The sequence below is a fragment of the Salvelinus alpinus genome, chromosome 4, assembly GCF_045679555.1.
Source record: "Salvelinus alpinus chromosome 4, SLU_Salpinus.1, whole genome shotgun sequence".
Taxonomy (NCBI): domain Eukaryota; kingdom Metazoa; phylum Chordata; class Actinopteri; order Salmoniformes; family Salmonidae; genus Salvelinus; species Salvelinus alpinus.
This window is the reverse complement of record NC_092089.1, coordinates 28,017,798-28,034,755: the sequence shown is the minus strand read 5'-3', so window position 1 is coordinate 28,034,755 and position 16,958 is coordinate 28,017,798. Positions and strand designations below refer to the sequence as shown.

Genomic DNA, 16,958 nt, shown 5'->3' with positions numbered 1-16,958 from the left:
CCTACAATACCAAAACACCTGATTAGCCATGTTGTCACCTACAATACCAAAACACCTGGTTAGCCATGTTGTCACCTACAATACCAAAACACCTGGTTAGCCATGTTGTCACCTACAATACCAAAACATCTGGATAGCCATGTTGTCACCTACAATACCAAAACATCTGGTTAGCCATGTTGTCACCTACAATACCAAAACACCTGGCTAGCCATGTTGTCACCTACAATACCAAAACACCTGGTTAGCCATGTTGTCACCTACAATACCAAAACATCTGGTTAGCCATGTTGTCACCTACAATACCAAAACACCTGGTTAGCCATGTTGTCACCTACAATACCAAAACACCTGGTTAGCCATGTTGTCACCTACAATACCAAAACACCTGGTTAGCCATGTTGTCACCTACAATACCAAAACATCTGGTTAGCCATGTTGTCACCTACAATACCAAAACACCTGGCTAGCCATGTTGTCACCTACAATACCAAAACACCTGGTTAGCCATGTTGTCACCTACAATACCAAAACACCTGGTTAGCCATGTTGTCACCTACAATACCAAAACACCTGGTTAGCCATGTTGTTACCTACCATACCAAAACACCTGGATAGCCATGTTGTTACCTACAATACCAAAACACCTGGCTAGCCATGTTGTCACCTACAATACCAAAACACCTGGTTAGCCATGTTGTCACCTACAATACCAAAACACCTGGTTAGCCATGTTGTCACCTACAATACCAAAACACCTGGTTAGCCATGTTGTCACCTACAATACCAAAACACCTGGTTAGCCATGTTGTCACCTACACCACCAAAACACTTGGTTAGCCATGTTGTCACCTACATTACCAAAACACCTGGTTAGCCATAGACCTACTGTCCCCTAGCCTGGTAGACTCTAGGAATCCAAGTGTGGACTGGACAATCCTTCACTTTTGTCTAACTTTTAGATTTAAAAAAATATATCTTGGATCTTGGACCATGCTAACTGTACGGGAGAGTGTGGTAGGTTGAGACATTTATCAAGGGAAATATAGTATTCTTTCTAAAAAAGATATATTTCAGGATGTTGTGTATCCCTGGAAATAATCAGAATTAATGTAAACAGTTTTGAAAACATAGCTTGTCACACAAAAAGTGGTCTCTTAGCACCACATACCATGGGGTAAGTTGAGCTGCAGGACAGGGTGAATTAAAACGCCTTCAAATTTCTGTACTGACTGAAATAATACCACTACCTTTTAAAACCATGTCTATCTTTATTTTCTAAACACATCTCTTAAAAAAAAGAAGCTTTTAATCACTTTAAGCACATTTTTAAGCTGCAAAATGTAACTTTTTGGGCAACCTTACCAAATTCAATGTGAGTTCTGTCATTCTCATTCAAAGCAAGTCTAATAAGCAGTAGATCTGTTCTATGTGGGCTATTTCTATGCTTCCCATTCTTAAGTTTAGTTTTTGCGTCTTTTACTTTTGGTTTTGTACACCAGCTTCAAACAGCTGAAAATACAATATTTTGGGTTATTGAAAATATTTCACAGTGGTATAGATGGTACATTGATTCTCTATACCCCTCACACTCAACTCTGGACCTCGAAGCAGGTTCCACTGCATTTTTTCATTGCAAGATGGAGCTGACAGATGGTCGCCTCACTTCGAGTCCTTAGGAAACTATGCAGTATTTTGTTTTTTTAATGTATTACAAGCATTTTGCTACACTCGCATTAACATCTGCATGTGATCAATAAATTTGATTTGATCAAGGACTGATTTAGCCCTGGGACATCAGGTGGGTCCAATTCATTATCAGGTAGAACAGAAAACCAGTAGGCTCCAGATCTTGTAGGGAAAGAGTTGAATACCACTGCTCTACACACTGAGTACACAAAACATTAGGAACACCTTCTTAATGTTGAGTTGCACCCCCATTTGCCCTCAGAAGAGCCTCACTTCATTGGAGAATGGACTCCATAAGGTGTCGAAAGCGTTCAACAGAGATGCTGGCCCATGTTGACTACAATGCTTTATCAAGTTGACTGGATGTGCTTTGGGAGGTGGACCACTCTTGATACAGACGGGAAACTGTTGAGCGTTAAAAACCCAGCAGCGTTGCAGTTCTTTTTTGTATATATTTTTCTTTGACTCTCTTTTTCGATATTGTCTCAAAGCTGCAACTTTCCAACAAGCTCGGGAGAGGCGAAGGTGGAGTCATGCGTTCTCCAAAACATCACCTGCCTAACATCACTCCTTAACCAATGTGTCGGAGGAAACACTGTTCAACTGGCGACCGGAATCGGCCCGCAGACACCCGGCCCACCACAAGGAGTCGCTAGAGCGCGATGAGACAAGTAAAGCCCCACCGGCCAAACCCTCCCCTAACCCGGACGACACTGGGCCAATTGTGCACCGTCCTATGGGACTCCCGGCCACGGCCGGTTGTGGCACAGCCCAGGAATGAACCCGGGTCTGTAGTAACGCCTCAGACCGCTGCGCCACTTGGGAAGCCCTAGTGTTGCAGTTCTTGACACACTCAAACCGGTGCGCCTGGCATCTACTACCATACCCCATTCAAAGGCCATTTAAATATTTTGTCTTGTCAAGTCACCCTTGCAATAATGCATTGCGTTACGCCTGAATTAAAAAATATATATATTATTTGCTCAACTTGCCATTGGCTCAATTTTCTCCAAGGTAAACATTTACTATATTAGCCCACACAGCTACAAGGATGCACTTTCGTGCTAGGTTTCAGACCTCATACTGAAGCTTATAGGGAACCCAACTGAGGCAGCAGCTACTCTTCCTGGAGTACAAACACATTTAGGCACTTACTATTATGCGGACCCAAGAGCAGACGAGGATTGGGAGACTGGGATAATGTAACCACGGTATTTACTGAAAAACAGGGGGAAGGTGGAGTGCAGGCCAGGGAAAGCTTGGGCGGGTTGCAGGGAGCCAGGTGCTGAAGCTGGAGCGAGGGGAGTTGGGGCTGGGTAAGCAGGTCTGGAGAGGAATCCAAGGAAGCAGTAGAGTGGGGGGGTCCAGGACAGGGTAGCAGGACTGGACTGACGAGACGTGGGACTGGAGACAGGGAACAAACTCAGAACGGACAGAACTATAGCGGACAGGAAAACATCCTCAGGCAAAGGAAAACAGGCATAACACAAAAACAGGATCTATGCAGGAACAAACGGCTAAAAACGCAGACCGACTGAGCAGAGGTTACGATCTGGAAGCGTGGAAGTGGCAGGGCTGAGTATTTGTAGAAGTCTTGATTATGGAACAGGTTGCAGCTGGTGGGGATCTGCTCTGCCTCCATCACACCTGTCTCCACCCACATAATCACACACACACACACACACACACAGAGAAAGAGGGAGAGAGCACTGGGGGAGTAGCGGCAGGTTAGGGAGACACAGGATGAGCAGTAGAGGGCGTGGCAGGCATAGATGTAACAGTAGCGCCAACTGGTGTCCAACCAGCCTTATCTGGGTGTGAGGTATAGAGAGCACGTAAGAGGAAGGGGTCCAGAATATGATAGCGGGGAACCCAGCAGCACACTTCAGGCCCGTATCCTTCCCAGTCTACCAGGTACTGCCAGCCACGACCCCGGCAGCGCACGTCCAGAAACTGCCGGATATAGGCAGGATGGTCATCGATGAGCTTAGGGGGGTGGAGGAGCTGCTGCAGGAGGAGACACGGGACTGGAACTGATCAGGGATACATGGAAGGTAGGGTGGATCTTGAGAGTAGAGGTCGACCGATTATGATTTTTCAATGCCGATACCGATTATTGGAGGACCAAAAAAAGCCGATACCGATTAATTTTTAATAATGACAATTTCAACAATACTGAATGAACACTTTTAATTCATTAATTCAATTTAAACTGCTGCATATAGTCTGCTTGCACTGAACGCAAGAGAAGTGACACAATTTCCCTAGTTAATATTTCCTGCTAACATGAATTTATTTTAACTAAATATGCAGGTTTAAAAAATATTTACTTGTGTATTGATTTTAATTAAGGCATTGATGTTTATGGTTAGGTATATTGGTGCAACGATTGTGCTTTTTTTCGCGAATGCGCTATTGTTAAATCATCCCCCGTTTGGCGGAGCATCGCATTGATTATATGCAACGCAGGACAAGCTAGTTAAACTAGTAATATCATCAACCATGTGTAGTTAACTAGTGATTATGTTAAGATTGATTGTTTTTTATAAGATACGTTTAATGCAAGCTAGTAACTTACCTTGGCTCCTTGCTGCACTCGCGTAACAGGTGGTCAGCCTGCCACCCCAGTCTCCTCGTGGATTGCAATGTAATCGGCCATAATCGGCGTCCAAAAATGCTGATTACCGATTGTTATGAAAACTTGAAATCGGTCCTAATTAATCGGCCATGCCTGTTTACAATCCTGGGTTACTCCAAGCAGTTTATTCACCTCAATTTACTAATTATTCATTACAATATTTTGTTGAGGGTTTAGTGAATGATTTGTCCCAAATACAATTTTTAGTTTTTAAAATATTTAGGACTAACTTATTCCTTGCCACCCATTCTGAAACTAACTCTTTGTTAAGTGTTGCAGTCATTTCAGTCACTGTAGTAGCTGACATGTATAAGGGTAAGGGGGATACCTAGTCAGTTGTACAACGGAATGCACACAACTGAAATGTGTCTTCTGCATTTAACCCAACCCCTCTGAATCTGAGAGGCGCAGGGGGCTGCCTTAAATCAACATCCACGGCGCCCGGGGAACAGTGGGCTAACTGCTTTGCTCAGGGGCAGAATGACAGATTTGTACCTTGTCAGCTTGGGGATTTGATCCAGCAACCTTCCGGTTACTAGCCAAACACTCTAACCACTAGGCTACCTGCCGTAGTGTTCAGTCATCCGCATACATAGACACACTGGCATGTCGTTCGTAAAGATTGAAAAAAGTAAGGGGCCTTATACAACTGCCCTGGAGAATCCCTGATTCTACCTGGATTATGTTGGAGAGGACTACACCCTCGGTGTTCGGTTATCCACATTACAGCAGGAGGTGTAAAGCCATAAGACATACGTTTTTCGATAACGTCAAAAGCCGCACTAAAGTCTAACAACACAGTCGCCACAAACTTTTTATCATAAATGTATCACAGCCAATCATCAGTCATGTGCTGTGTTTCCCAATAAGCATGCTGAAAGTCTGTTGTCAATTTGTTTACTGCAAAATAGCCTTGTATCTAGTCAAACACTGTAAAAAAGCCTGTCCCTTTAAGAACTCAGTGATGACATCACAGCTATCACAAGCTGGCAGAGTGTTTAGTTCATTACCAAGTGCTGCTGGCAACCTACTGCTGTGAACACAAATCTCAGTTTTGGACATTATTTTCTTTCTGGACAATTTATTCATCACTGTGCGTGAAAAACTGTAAGTAATGTATATGTTTTCCCCTTGTTTTACTGACGAAGTTGTCAATAGTTAAAGAATATTTTTGTAATTATTACAGCATTTTGGGTCTCGTTTTTATGCTAGTTATCTAACATTCTTAGCTACATTTTGTTAGCTGGTTAGTCTGATGTTGCTAGCCACTTGTATTTTCGTTTCAGTCATTGGTTTAGTATAACAGATGAGAGCTGTATATCTTGTTTGTTATTGCTAAATGAATGTACATTATCTTAGTATTTATGCCATTGTATTCATGTTTATTATTTCCAGATCACATCTTGTATGGATAAATGGACAATTAATTGGATAATACCAGCTGAGTGACATAGCACAGAATTGCAAACATCTCCAATCAACATCAAAAAACCCTAAACTGAGGAACTGTCTTTCTCACCGTTTCTCTAATAAGAGTACAATCTCCATAACACTAACATGACATGTTGTTGGCATGTCATGCCTAAGTTTGCTAATATTGCTGATGAAAAAAAGTATTAAAGTAGTTGGCAATATCAGAGGGTTCATCTGATTCAATGAATGATGAATGCTGAGTTTGCATTTTTATAGAACAATCTTTAAATTATTTACTTTGATTTAGATACAAGCATCATGAAACCTCCCAAAAAATTAATGACTTGATGAAATTCCATTTTTTTGGACCTAACGTTAACTTCCGTACAACTTTTTCCATATTTGGTCAAATTATAAATGTTGTTTATGGTTTCCAAGACACAAGGGTGGCTCAACCTACCCCTTTGGCTCAATGTACCCCAATCTACCCTACTACAGTACAGTCATTATCTACAAAGATAGTTGTAGAATTTGTAGCTGGGCAATTCCATTGTAACGGAATTACTGAGACTCAGGTTTTTCACTTTAAAATGTATGCCAAACAAAAAACATTGATTTCAAAGTTTAACAAACCATACAACCAAATCGGAGTATCACAGTAATTCCACATAAACATGAAAATTGCCCAGCTAGCTAGACTCGCAGGCCAGATGCAACTTTTATTATTCGAGATCAAATTCCATCTTTGCCGAGGCGGCGCAGCGTTGTACCAATCGCATTAATAAGCACGTTTATAGCACAATTGTTCAGCAATTGATTACCATATACATTCTGGCTACATAACCATATGATGAAACATAGCTAGCAAGTCAGTTCTACTTACTGCAGAAACAAGTGCACTAGCTAGCTATAAAATAGTTGGCCCCTGAGGCCGTTGCATTGTTTTCACTGCTCGAATGTAGGTCAGTTTCAGTTTGCAGTCCAATCGAAGCAGCTTAATCCCACAAACATGACAAGCAAACTCACCTTAGTATTTTGCGATATTCTGCAAATTCCGATATGTGAAAAGTTGTTTTCGCTCGTCCATTCAAAATAAAAAATAATGTTGCGGCTATTTTCTAGACTAGACTGTAGAGGAAGGCGCTTGCGGTAGTTTGTGTTGTTCCTCCTCTCGTGGTGTATGCAGCGCTTCTCATCACCTTTCACCCAGTAAGTGGTCATGGCTAGAAAGGCTACAGCTTTTGTCAAAAGTGTATTTATTTTGGCATTTTAGCTAACTCTGACCCTTTTCCAAGTCGTAACCTAATTCTCCTAGCGTGCTACGTTAATTATCCTAACATGCTGTGTAAATTCTCCTAACCTGCTACGAAAAGTCACATTTGACAAAAGCTGTATCCCATCTAGTCAACCCCAGTTATCGGACTGCCAACACCCGGAAGAGTGGAGTGGTGATATTATTACACGTGACTTGGCTTTATTCATTCTTCATGGATATCTATTGTGAGACTACTAAAACACTCCTCTTACAATAGTTGTTTGATCTTTACACGAGGCCAGATGTGCATGCATTCTTGTACGGTTGCACTTTTAGATAGTGCATTGTCAGCATTAGATCCAGGTGCATCACCTGCCATTACAGTGTATATGAAACATCACACAAACTGATCACGGCGCCATACAGATTACAGAAACAGCATCATTTTAAGGCTGCGTTACACATTTCATGCGCAATGGGTTGTACCATAACTGTGTATTAGTACAATTTGTTGTATTTTTATAATAAATATATATATATCTCAAAACAAGCACATAAAAGCTTCATAATTCATAAAGGTCATGTTAACTGACTGATATTATCTCATAGAATACAACATATTAGATCTCCTAAGCCAACATTTCTGTGTATATCCCAAAACCCCATTCTTTCCCTATTAGAAATGGCCAACAAAGCAAAGACAGAAAATGCAAACTAATTTCTGTTTAAGAGGGCTACAAGCTGGCTAGCAATGCAACTGGATTTCCAGCAAAGTTGCTCATTGGTTGTTGAAAATAACATAACAATTTTCTGTGACAACATTTGAAGCCTTGAAAATAGGCTTCAAATGTTAACTAGGCAAGTTGTTGTATTTTAAATCCAGACTCAGTATGTCACATTTACATCATTTGTGATTATGAAGTGAGTTCGTAAATACATTTTGACTATCTACACCGATTTTTAGAGCACTTTCGTTTGAGTGTGCCAGAGCGGAGAATAACTGATGAATTTACAAACGCACAACACCCGTTGAATATGACAGGTTGTCAGTAAAGGTTGGCAAAAAAACAATAAAATTGTTGCTAGCAGCACAGTTAGTCACTCAGTTGCGAACCATGGAATGCTCAACAAGGATTAAAGAAAATGAGGTGGCCAAAGTCAGGGCTATCCAGAGCATTTCATATGCAGCGGCTGTTAAAAGGTTTAAGGGTTCGAATGGTTCTCCTGAAGAGTCCATGGTGGTGGATAGGTCTTCACTGAAAGCTGCATGGGTTTCCTTTCAACAGCAGGACCCAGATATGTTAAAAGTTAAGAAGGTGGACTTTGTGGTCTTTATAGCTAATGTTGATTAATGGCACTGCCAAGGTGGAGAGGAAGTCCAGGAAAATAGATATCACTGTCGTTGCGGTGGAGACTTCTCGTGGAGGAGTTGCATGGAGTATAGTCACAAGCCTTACTACCCTCTCAGGTCATCAAGCCTGAGAAGGGAGATATTCAGATTCGAGGGAAGGGATTTTGGTTTTGTCAATTTTTTTTAATAGTTTTATTTTGGGGTGGATTAAGTTAGGAAAAACTATCATGTATGGGTAGTATTTTTACCTTATTTTTCTCAACCCCGTCCAGTTGGTGGCGGTAATACACCTTTTGGGGTCGTAGTCTGCCATAAAACGCACAGAAGAATAAGAAGAATTTAGTCACTAAACACCATACCCAAACTGGACGTGCGTCCGCTATCGATGGGCATTCCGGCTCTATTTGGCTCGGCTCACCAAAAAGAGCCTGCTCTTTTAAGCTCCCAAACGGCTCTTTAAAAAAAAAATGTTTTGTATTTTTTCAAGTCAAACAGTTTGCGATAGTTTGACTATGATTGGTGTTAAAACAATTCTAATTAAATGATTAAATGAATTCATACTCTACCTTAACCACAATCTATTTAAAAATGCATTGGTTTGTTATGAAAAAGAATGCTATTAAACCATTGCATTTAAAGTATAACTTTTTAATATATATAAACAAAGTGCATATAAATCTAAACATTTAAAACGAATACAATCTGAACAGCATAATAGAATATTGCACCATATCAAAGAAAAATAAATAACAATGTGCAAAACTGCAGCATCCCACTTAAAACATTAAACTGGTCCCTCTTTTCTCTCTCTTCTTTATTGCCATGTTATAACCAGCAGCACACAGCAATGCTGACCATATTTAGCTTTTATGAGAGATTTGCATTCAGAAATGCAAGCTGCCTCACTTTCGAGGGGCTGAAGCGGTTTCTTCTCTCAGTAATTATTTGTCCCGTTTTTGAGAAGACCCTCTCAGAGGGAACGGATGTGGCCACTATGCAGAGTCTCCCTGTCATGACTTTAGTAAGCCGTGGGTAGACAGAGGTCTTGTTCTTCCACCAGCTCAGAGGATCTGCAGATCTTTGGAGGAGGGGCTCCTCCATATAGGACCGGACCTCCATTATGGCATCTCCTGAGGGATTCCTTCGTGCTGCATCCCCAGTTGCTCTCTCGTCAAACAGCATCCAAACAGCAGATGTTTGTGGCACTACTGCTGGTGCTTCTGCTCCATCTGATCCCTCTTCTTCATGTTGCCCTGGTGTCTGAGCCAGCTGACTGCTGGGGCTATCCCTCCCTGCTGCTGAGGTTATTCTTTGAAGAGCCGCATCAATCGCTCTGGCATTACTGAAGGCTAACTTCTTAAACCTGGGGTCAAGTGCAGCGGTTTCTGATAGCACGTGATTATATTCCATTCTGTGGAACTTTCTGTCCATTGATGAACCTAGGGTGTTCATCAACTCTGTCATATGTCCTGTGATTACATTTGCTTCTCTCTGGTGGCTGGCTGTGATTCGCTGCAGACCCTTACACAGGAGTATAATTTGAGGCTGTCACATAGCTGAAAAGAGAGAACAGTAACTTATTAGTTCAGATTCATGTTTTGTCTACTGATACTACATTCTCATTTACTGCTCATATACATATATAATACTGGATTAAATAATGATATGGTAATAACTGCTTACTGTACCTCTCTCCACTGATCTCCACAGTGACCTGCTCAAAGGGTTCCAGGACAATGCACACCTCCTCCAACACCTCCGATTCCTCTTGGGTCAGAGCATCAACAGGTGCATTGACAATGGCCAGGGTAGAGATGATAGCATCCTTTGACTCAAGAAACCGCTTCGACATATAAAATGTTGAATTCCACCTTGTAGTGCAGTCTTGTTTAGGCCTCAGCTCAGGCATCCCCACCTGGCATTGTGTAGACTTTAGTTTTTCAGCACCTACTGTGTTCCTTTGGAAGTATTCCACAGCTGTTTTCACTTTGTTCACAGTGGGCTTCATCACCTTCAGAGCATATCTTATAATCAGGTTCATTGTGTGGGCAAGACATGGATGATGGGTCCATTTAAAAATTTTCATGGCTTTGGTTATGTTAGCTGCATTGTCGCTAACACAACAAACCACTTTTCCATCTACTTGCCATTCTCTGGCCACTCTCAACAGTTCCTCTGCCAAGTTCTCTGAGGTGTGTCTGTCACTGAACTCAAAGCAGTCCAGAAGACAGCTAGACGTCGAGAAATATTCAATGAAGTGACATGTAACCAACATGTAAGAAGTGGTTACCCTTGATGTCCAGCAGTCAGTGATAAGGCAAACTGCAGTAGCTTTTTGGACTCTTTCCTGCACTGAAGCCTGTGTGCTCTTATACAGTTGTGGAATAAGTGATCTTGAAAGGTTTTTCCTGCTTGGAATTGTGTACATTGGATTTAGACTATTGCTATAATTTCTAAAACCTCTGTCCTCCACGATTGAAAATGGCTGGAAATCGGTGGCAATCATTTTAGCCAATTTGGCCTTGTTTTGCTTCAGACATAGACTTTGGCATAAACTGGTCCATAGAAGACTGCATTGCTGTGGGTCACGGAGTAGGCCTACTTGACTGAGTGGATACATCTCCACGTATGGAGGTGCTGGCTCCACTACTATCACTAGCAGGCCCGCTAGTTTCTCGACACTCCGCTACAGCTAGCTTCACAGTTGGGTGCACAGTTTGCATGTGTAGGTTATACGTAGAACCGGCTTTATGAGATTTTGTTTTGGCAAATTCTACACTGTGCTTTAACATTGTCTACATTATTAAAATGCTTCCAAATGCTACTGTGCTTCCGACTCATTTTCCAGCTGTCCTTCCTCTCTCTCCTTGGCTGCTAAGTGTGTGACTGGGAGTGAGTTGGCTCAGCCCTCCCTCACGCATCTTTGGTTCATTGGTTGACACTGCGTGTCTGATTGACAGGAACAACAGGTGAGGCTGTTCGTTTGAGCAGACAGAAGGAATGTGTGCGTGCTTAAGCATTTAGGCCTATTTTATTAATTTTTTCGTTCTTTGAATTAGTTCATTCTATTCATTTAAATCTTTTGATTATTCATACCTTAATTGTTTTTAATAGATACGGCTCTTCTGATATGCGAGCCGTCTCCCAACGTTCATCTACAAGAGCCGGCTCGTTCGCGAAGGACCCATCACTAGCGTGCAAGTTGATTTTGTCCCCCCACACCAAACGCGATCACGACACGCAGGTTGAAATATCAAAACAAACGCTGAACCAATTATATTAATTTGGGGACAGGTCGAAAAGCATTAAACATTTATGGAAATTTAGCAAGCTTGCAGTTGCTAGCTAATTTGTCCTATTTAGATAGCTTGCTTGATGTTGGTAGCTAATTTGTCCTGGGATATAAACATTGAGTTGTTATTTTACCTGAAATGCACAAGGTCCTCTACTCCGACAATTAATCCACACATAAAACGGTCAACTGAATCGTTTCTAGTCATCTCTCCTCCTTCCAGGCTTTTTCTTCTTTGGACTTTATATGGCGATTGGCAACTAACATTCATAAGGTGTATTACCACAACCGAACTCCGTTCGTCTTTCAATCAGCCGTGTGGGTATAACCAGTGAGGAGATGGCACGTGGCCATATGCTTCTAAAAGCCAATGAGGAGATGGGAGAGGCAGGACTTTCAAAGCGTTCTGCGCCACAAATAGAAGCAACTTCTAATTTAGCTCTTGGCAACGCAGACGCTCAACAAGCGAGCAATGATTGAATAACATGTATGTGTACATTTATTTTGCAACGCGAGCGGTGTGGTCAACATGTTGCGCACTTGATGACATGAAAACAGTCTAACCAACTCTGCTAGGGTGAGTAAAATGGTCAGAGTGAGGTGTTCTCTCATTTGTGTCTGGAAGTAGCTAGACAACTTTAGCCAGTTAGCTTGGGAGTATGACTGCCGTTGTGAGGTCAGACCACTCGGATTAACCCTACTCCTCTGCCAGTGTCCAGTGTGAGCTCTGCTGAACGCTCTTGAGATCTGAACGCTCTTGAGATCTAAACGCTCAGAATTTACCAAAGGACAACATGTACATCACCAGGACCTGGCTTTCGGCACTTTAGCGCCAAATGATTTTGGTTCATAGAGTTCATAGAGCTGTGGTTATGTGAGACTTCCGAAGTCATCCAACGGTTATAATCAGGGGTGTAGTGCTGCCAGCGGTGCTCAGCGGAGTGACGCTCCACAACTTCTCAGAATGGTGCTATGTCTCGATAGATCACTTAATGATTAATTAGTATTCTACATAACACACCGAATATAATAGCATAATAATGTCAGGCTACTGACATACCAAAACACCATGTCATTTTTTAAGACAATTTAGTATGACGTGCTGGTTATTTTTTTCCATCTGTTCTAAAATGTGATTAGTTAGGCTGGTTAGCCACCCTTACTTATGTAACAGTGTCATTAAGTTGTTAAATTCCTGCATAAAAATTGGTATTATGCACCTCCTGGTGGATTAGTGTGTTTACATTGTCTAATACACAGGTATGGGATTCTGGGTAAAACACAGCAGATTTATGGGGAATTGCTGTGGTTGAGTTGAAAATTGAATGGTCCCGGGATAGAAATGTATAAAATTGACATTACATCATAAAATCTACCTTTTACATCATACATGAGCAATTTATGTTATTAGTAACTACTGTTGTTGGTTTGGCGTCAAATAAGCCACTCTATATGTTATTTGCCGAATCTCAGTTTGCCATATGGGTTTTATGCTAGCTAAAGTTCCCTCTTTGAAGTTAGCAACTAATTCGAAAATGCATCTTCTTTAGGAGTGCTATTTATATCCCGTAGACTACTCATCATTCATCCATACTGTGTGTGTCCCATGATTGCAGGTAATTTATGACAGATGTATAAAATATATGTTTTACAAATGTATGAGCACCAGCAAGCAGCGTAATAGCCTGGTTTTGTTAGTTTAGGAAAATATGTGGTACATTCAAGGTGTATTATATTTCCTCGCCACATGAGTGTGACGTTGAGTAATTTCAGGTTCATTTGATATATTTTGATACTAAAATGGATAGTTTATTCTGATGTTGTGAATATGAGCTTATGTAACGGATGTGAAATGGCTAGCTACTCGGTGGTGCGCGCTAATAGCGTTTCAATCGGTTACGTCACTCGCTTTGAGACCTTGAATTGAAGTAGTGGTTCCCCTTGCTCTGCAGAGGCCGCGGCCTTTGTGGAGCGATGGGTAACGACGCTTCGTGGGTGTCAGTTGTTGATGTGTGCAAAGGGTCCCTGGTTCGCGCCCGGGTCGGGGCGAGGGGACGGTCTAAAGTTAAACTGTTACATTGGTGCCGTGACCCGGATCACTGGTTGCTGCGGAGGAGGTTGAAGGGGGGTGAGTGTAACGGATGTGAAATGGCTAGCTAGTTAGTTAGCGGTGGTGCGCGCTAACAGCCTTTCAATCGGTTACGTCACTTGCTCTGAGACCTTGACTGTTGTTGATGTGTGCAGAGGGTCCCTGGTTCGCGCCCGCGAGGGGACGGTCTATAGTTATATTTTGACATTGATGTTGTTGACCCGGATCACTGGTTGCTGCAGAAAAGGAGGAGGTTGAAGGGGGGGGGTGTAACGGATGTGAAATGGCTAGCTAGTCGGTGGTGCGCGCTAATAGCGTTTCAATCGGTTACGTCACTTGCTTTGAGACCTTGAATTGAAGTAGTGGTTCCCCTTGCTCTGCAGAGGCCGCGGCCTTTGTGGAGCGATGGGTAACGACGCTTCGTGGGTGTCAGTTGCTGATGTGTGCAGAGGGTCCCTGGGTCGGGGCGAGGGGACGGTCTAAAGTTAAACTGTTACACTTACACATGGAAACAATATTTTTATTATAGTAAATGGGTGATTATGCAACTTCGGCACTTTGGTCGTGCAAACTTTCAGAAATTAAAACTTATTCAAACACCATTTTACCAGTATTGTAGTTGTCTTTGATTTGTCTAGAAACGATATCTGATAATGGCTGCGATCTTACTATTCAGGAATTTATATATTTTTGTCATTTCCTCAGACAGCCATAGACAAATGTCATTTCCATCACGTCATTAAACATCCATTTTAGTTGAAAATGAAATATCATACAATTGATTTAACGGATTTCTTATACATTTGTACATGCACTTGTATTGAATATTATTTAAAGTGATTTAAGGTTTTCCTAATATTAACAATTCAACATGACGCCTGAATGTTTAAACTTGCCTTGGTGACAGCTGAAAACATTTATTTATCACGAAAAATAAGATATTTGCACCCAACCTTTTTGTGAGATTATAACAACCAAATGATTTCCATATCTAAAACAAATAAATGTATGTAAATTGTACATAATATACTCATTTACCTCAAAATATGGGTTGTGATGGAAATGACAAGGTGTGGTGGAAATGACATCTATGTTTAAGAAAATGTATGAGAACAATATTTTATTGCAAACATTTTGAACAACCATTGTTAAACATTTCAGACCTATACTGGGTTGTAGGCCCATCACTCAAAGTGTACAGCAGTAGCCGATGGGCAGAGCTCAAGGAAGTAGGCCAGTGTTTTGAGAGATGGGCCCAGATAGCAGAAGGATCATGCCGCATAGAAGAGCTCAGTGAGCAAAGAGAAACTGTATCATTTGTGGTATATCCAGCACAGGTGTGGAGGGTCACCTGCTTGTGAGAATCACCAAAGTGAACTGCCTGGATTTCACTGGTGTATTTACACAGGTAGTTCTCTGCAAAGTCAATATGCAGAATGATCTCCTCTTTCCCCAGATTCTCTTACTTCTCTTAGTTTGGAGTATTGGTGTCGAATGTTGTACACCCGTTTCCCCAACTTCTCTTTCAATCCGTTGGAGAAGTCCTCCAATAGAATCTGCAGTGTGCCACATACCTTTTCTTTAACTCTCAAATGTAATGTTTCCCTCTTTGTTTTTCTTCTCTCTCTCTTCAGCTTTGTTTTCCACTCACCACCATGTCTCCTCACCAGCATCAAAGTCAGATGTTTTAAGCTCTTTGGCTTGACAAAGGGAGCACTCTCTATACATGCACTCTTTCTTCAGGTTCTCACAGCACAAAGACTCAAACTTTCTCAATGTTGCTGGAGCTGATCACTTTGATGCTGTAGTTTGTCCGCCATGAACTGGAGGTTGGCGTGGGTTTTTCAGAGACATGTGTCCCTATCCTGGACTGTTGGCTTGACAACCCAAAAAGGACGTATTTTGCAGAATTCACAATAGGAAATTTGAATTTCTGAATATTCCCTCTTAAACTTCTGATAAAGGTTCTGAATTGTGCCATTCAAGAAGCGCTTCTGCTTTTTCTTCTTGTTCCTCGTTAGTGTGTCCTTTTTCCCTGTAGTTGCTCTGCTGTTGTCATCACGTTCATAGAATCTAGTGATTTTCTCTTCTGTGGCAGTGCTAATTCTGTTACACTGATTTTTCCTGGAATATTGAAGACTTGATGGCCTGTTTTCATTTTCCCTCATTGCTTTTGCTGAAAATCTAAATTCTCTGTTTGCGGCTTTGACCAGGCCATACTTTCTCAGGATGTTGCCTCTGAGCATTTTTGAAGACACTTGTTTGTCCTTGGCACTGCACTTTTTTTTTTTATACTTTTTTTTTCACTCTGCAATGATGGCATTTTGAAACAATAAAATCCTTCTCAAGTTCTTCAGAGTTCCCTTCATTTACTGTTTTGTCTTTGGGGAATCTTGTCTCTTCATTTTGTTCATCAGTCGATCATACCTTTTTTTGTATTTCTTAGCTTTCTGTAAAGCATTATCAAGTTTGACATTTGTCATACTAAGATCTCTGTATGTTTTGAGCGACCTCTTCCAACCTTTTTCCTTACAGCAAGTATTCGACTTCTCATTCATGTTGCAGACGATGAGGAAGGGGTATCAGGGTGTGCATCAGGGCAGGTAAGTTAGGGGCAGGTATGTTAGCCTCATGTTCTGGCTGCAAGTCATCTGGTGACTGAGGTGGTGTGTTGCCTGATAGTTGGTCTTCTATTCCGTTGGTTACACTTCCATTGTCTTTTCTTGTTTCTTTGTTCTCGCTTTGTAAGCTCAGAGAGAGATTTCACTTCTCCCTTCTCTTTTTTCTTCCAGTATCTCTCCCTGTCTTTTTACAGATGTTCCTGGTATTGTTTCTATGTCTGTGACCTCTGTGCAGTTTTATGTTGCATCTTCTAAAAATAAAGACATACTACTTAGTTTTCAACTTGTGCACGCACACCTTGGATCATTTTCTAGATTCAATTAATTTAAAAGATGATTAAATAAGCAAAAGGAAAACATATTTTTAAAAAGTAAAGTAAAAACATAAGATAATGGATTTGTCATTTCCACCACATTTAAGTTTGTGATGGAAATGACATTTCTACAGTTTCTGGGGAAAATTGACAGACAGCATGCTTTGATTAGTATTACAGCTAGCATGTCGTTTACACTAAATACATAAAATATAAAAACAATTCAAAAGTTCTACCACAAATTAAAGAAATTATAGCCTGTTTGTAAATGACTGACAACTAAAATATTCTCTACA

General features: G+C 41.3%; 1 protein-coding gene across 3 annotated transcripts in view; it reads right to left on the bottom strand.

Annotated features, from left to right (window-relative positions):
- acbd7 (acyl-CoA binding domain containing 7) overlaps positions 1-16,958 on the bottom strand; it is a 37,976-nt gene that overhangs the window by 8,484 nt on the left and 12,534 nt on the right. Inside the window, exon 1 of one of the 3 annotated variants that reach the window (XM_071396386.1) lies at positions 6,767-7,169. The exons of 1 other annotated variant lie outside the window; for it this stretch is intronic. Coding sequence is in view for 1 of the 2 variants with exons in the window: in XM_071396387.1 (XP_071252488.1) it covers positions 6,767-6,961 (195 nt within the window). In the remaining variant the exon portion in view is untranslated. Of the gene's footprint in view, positions 1-6,766; positions 7,170-16,958 lie in introns of those variants that run through there. One more of the 3 variants, XM_071396387.1, reaches the window with a different exon arrangement.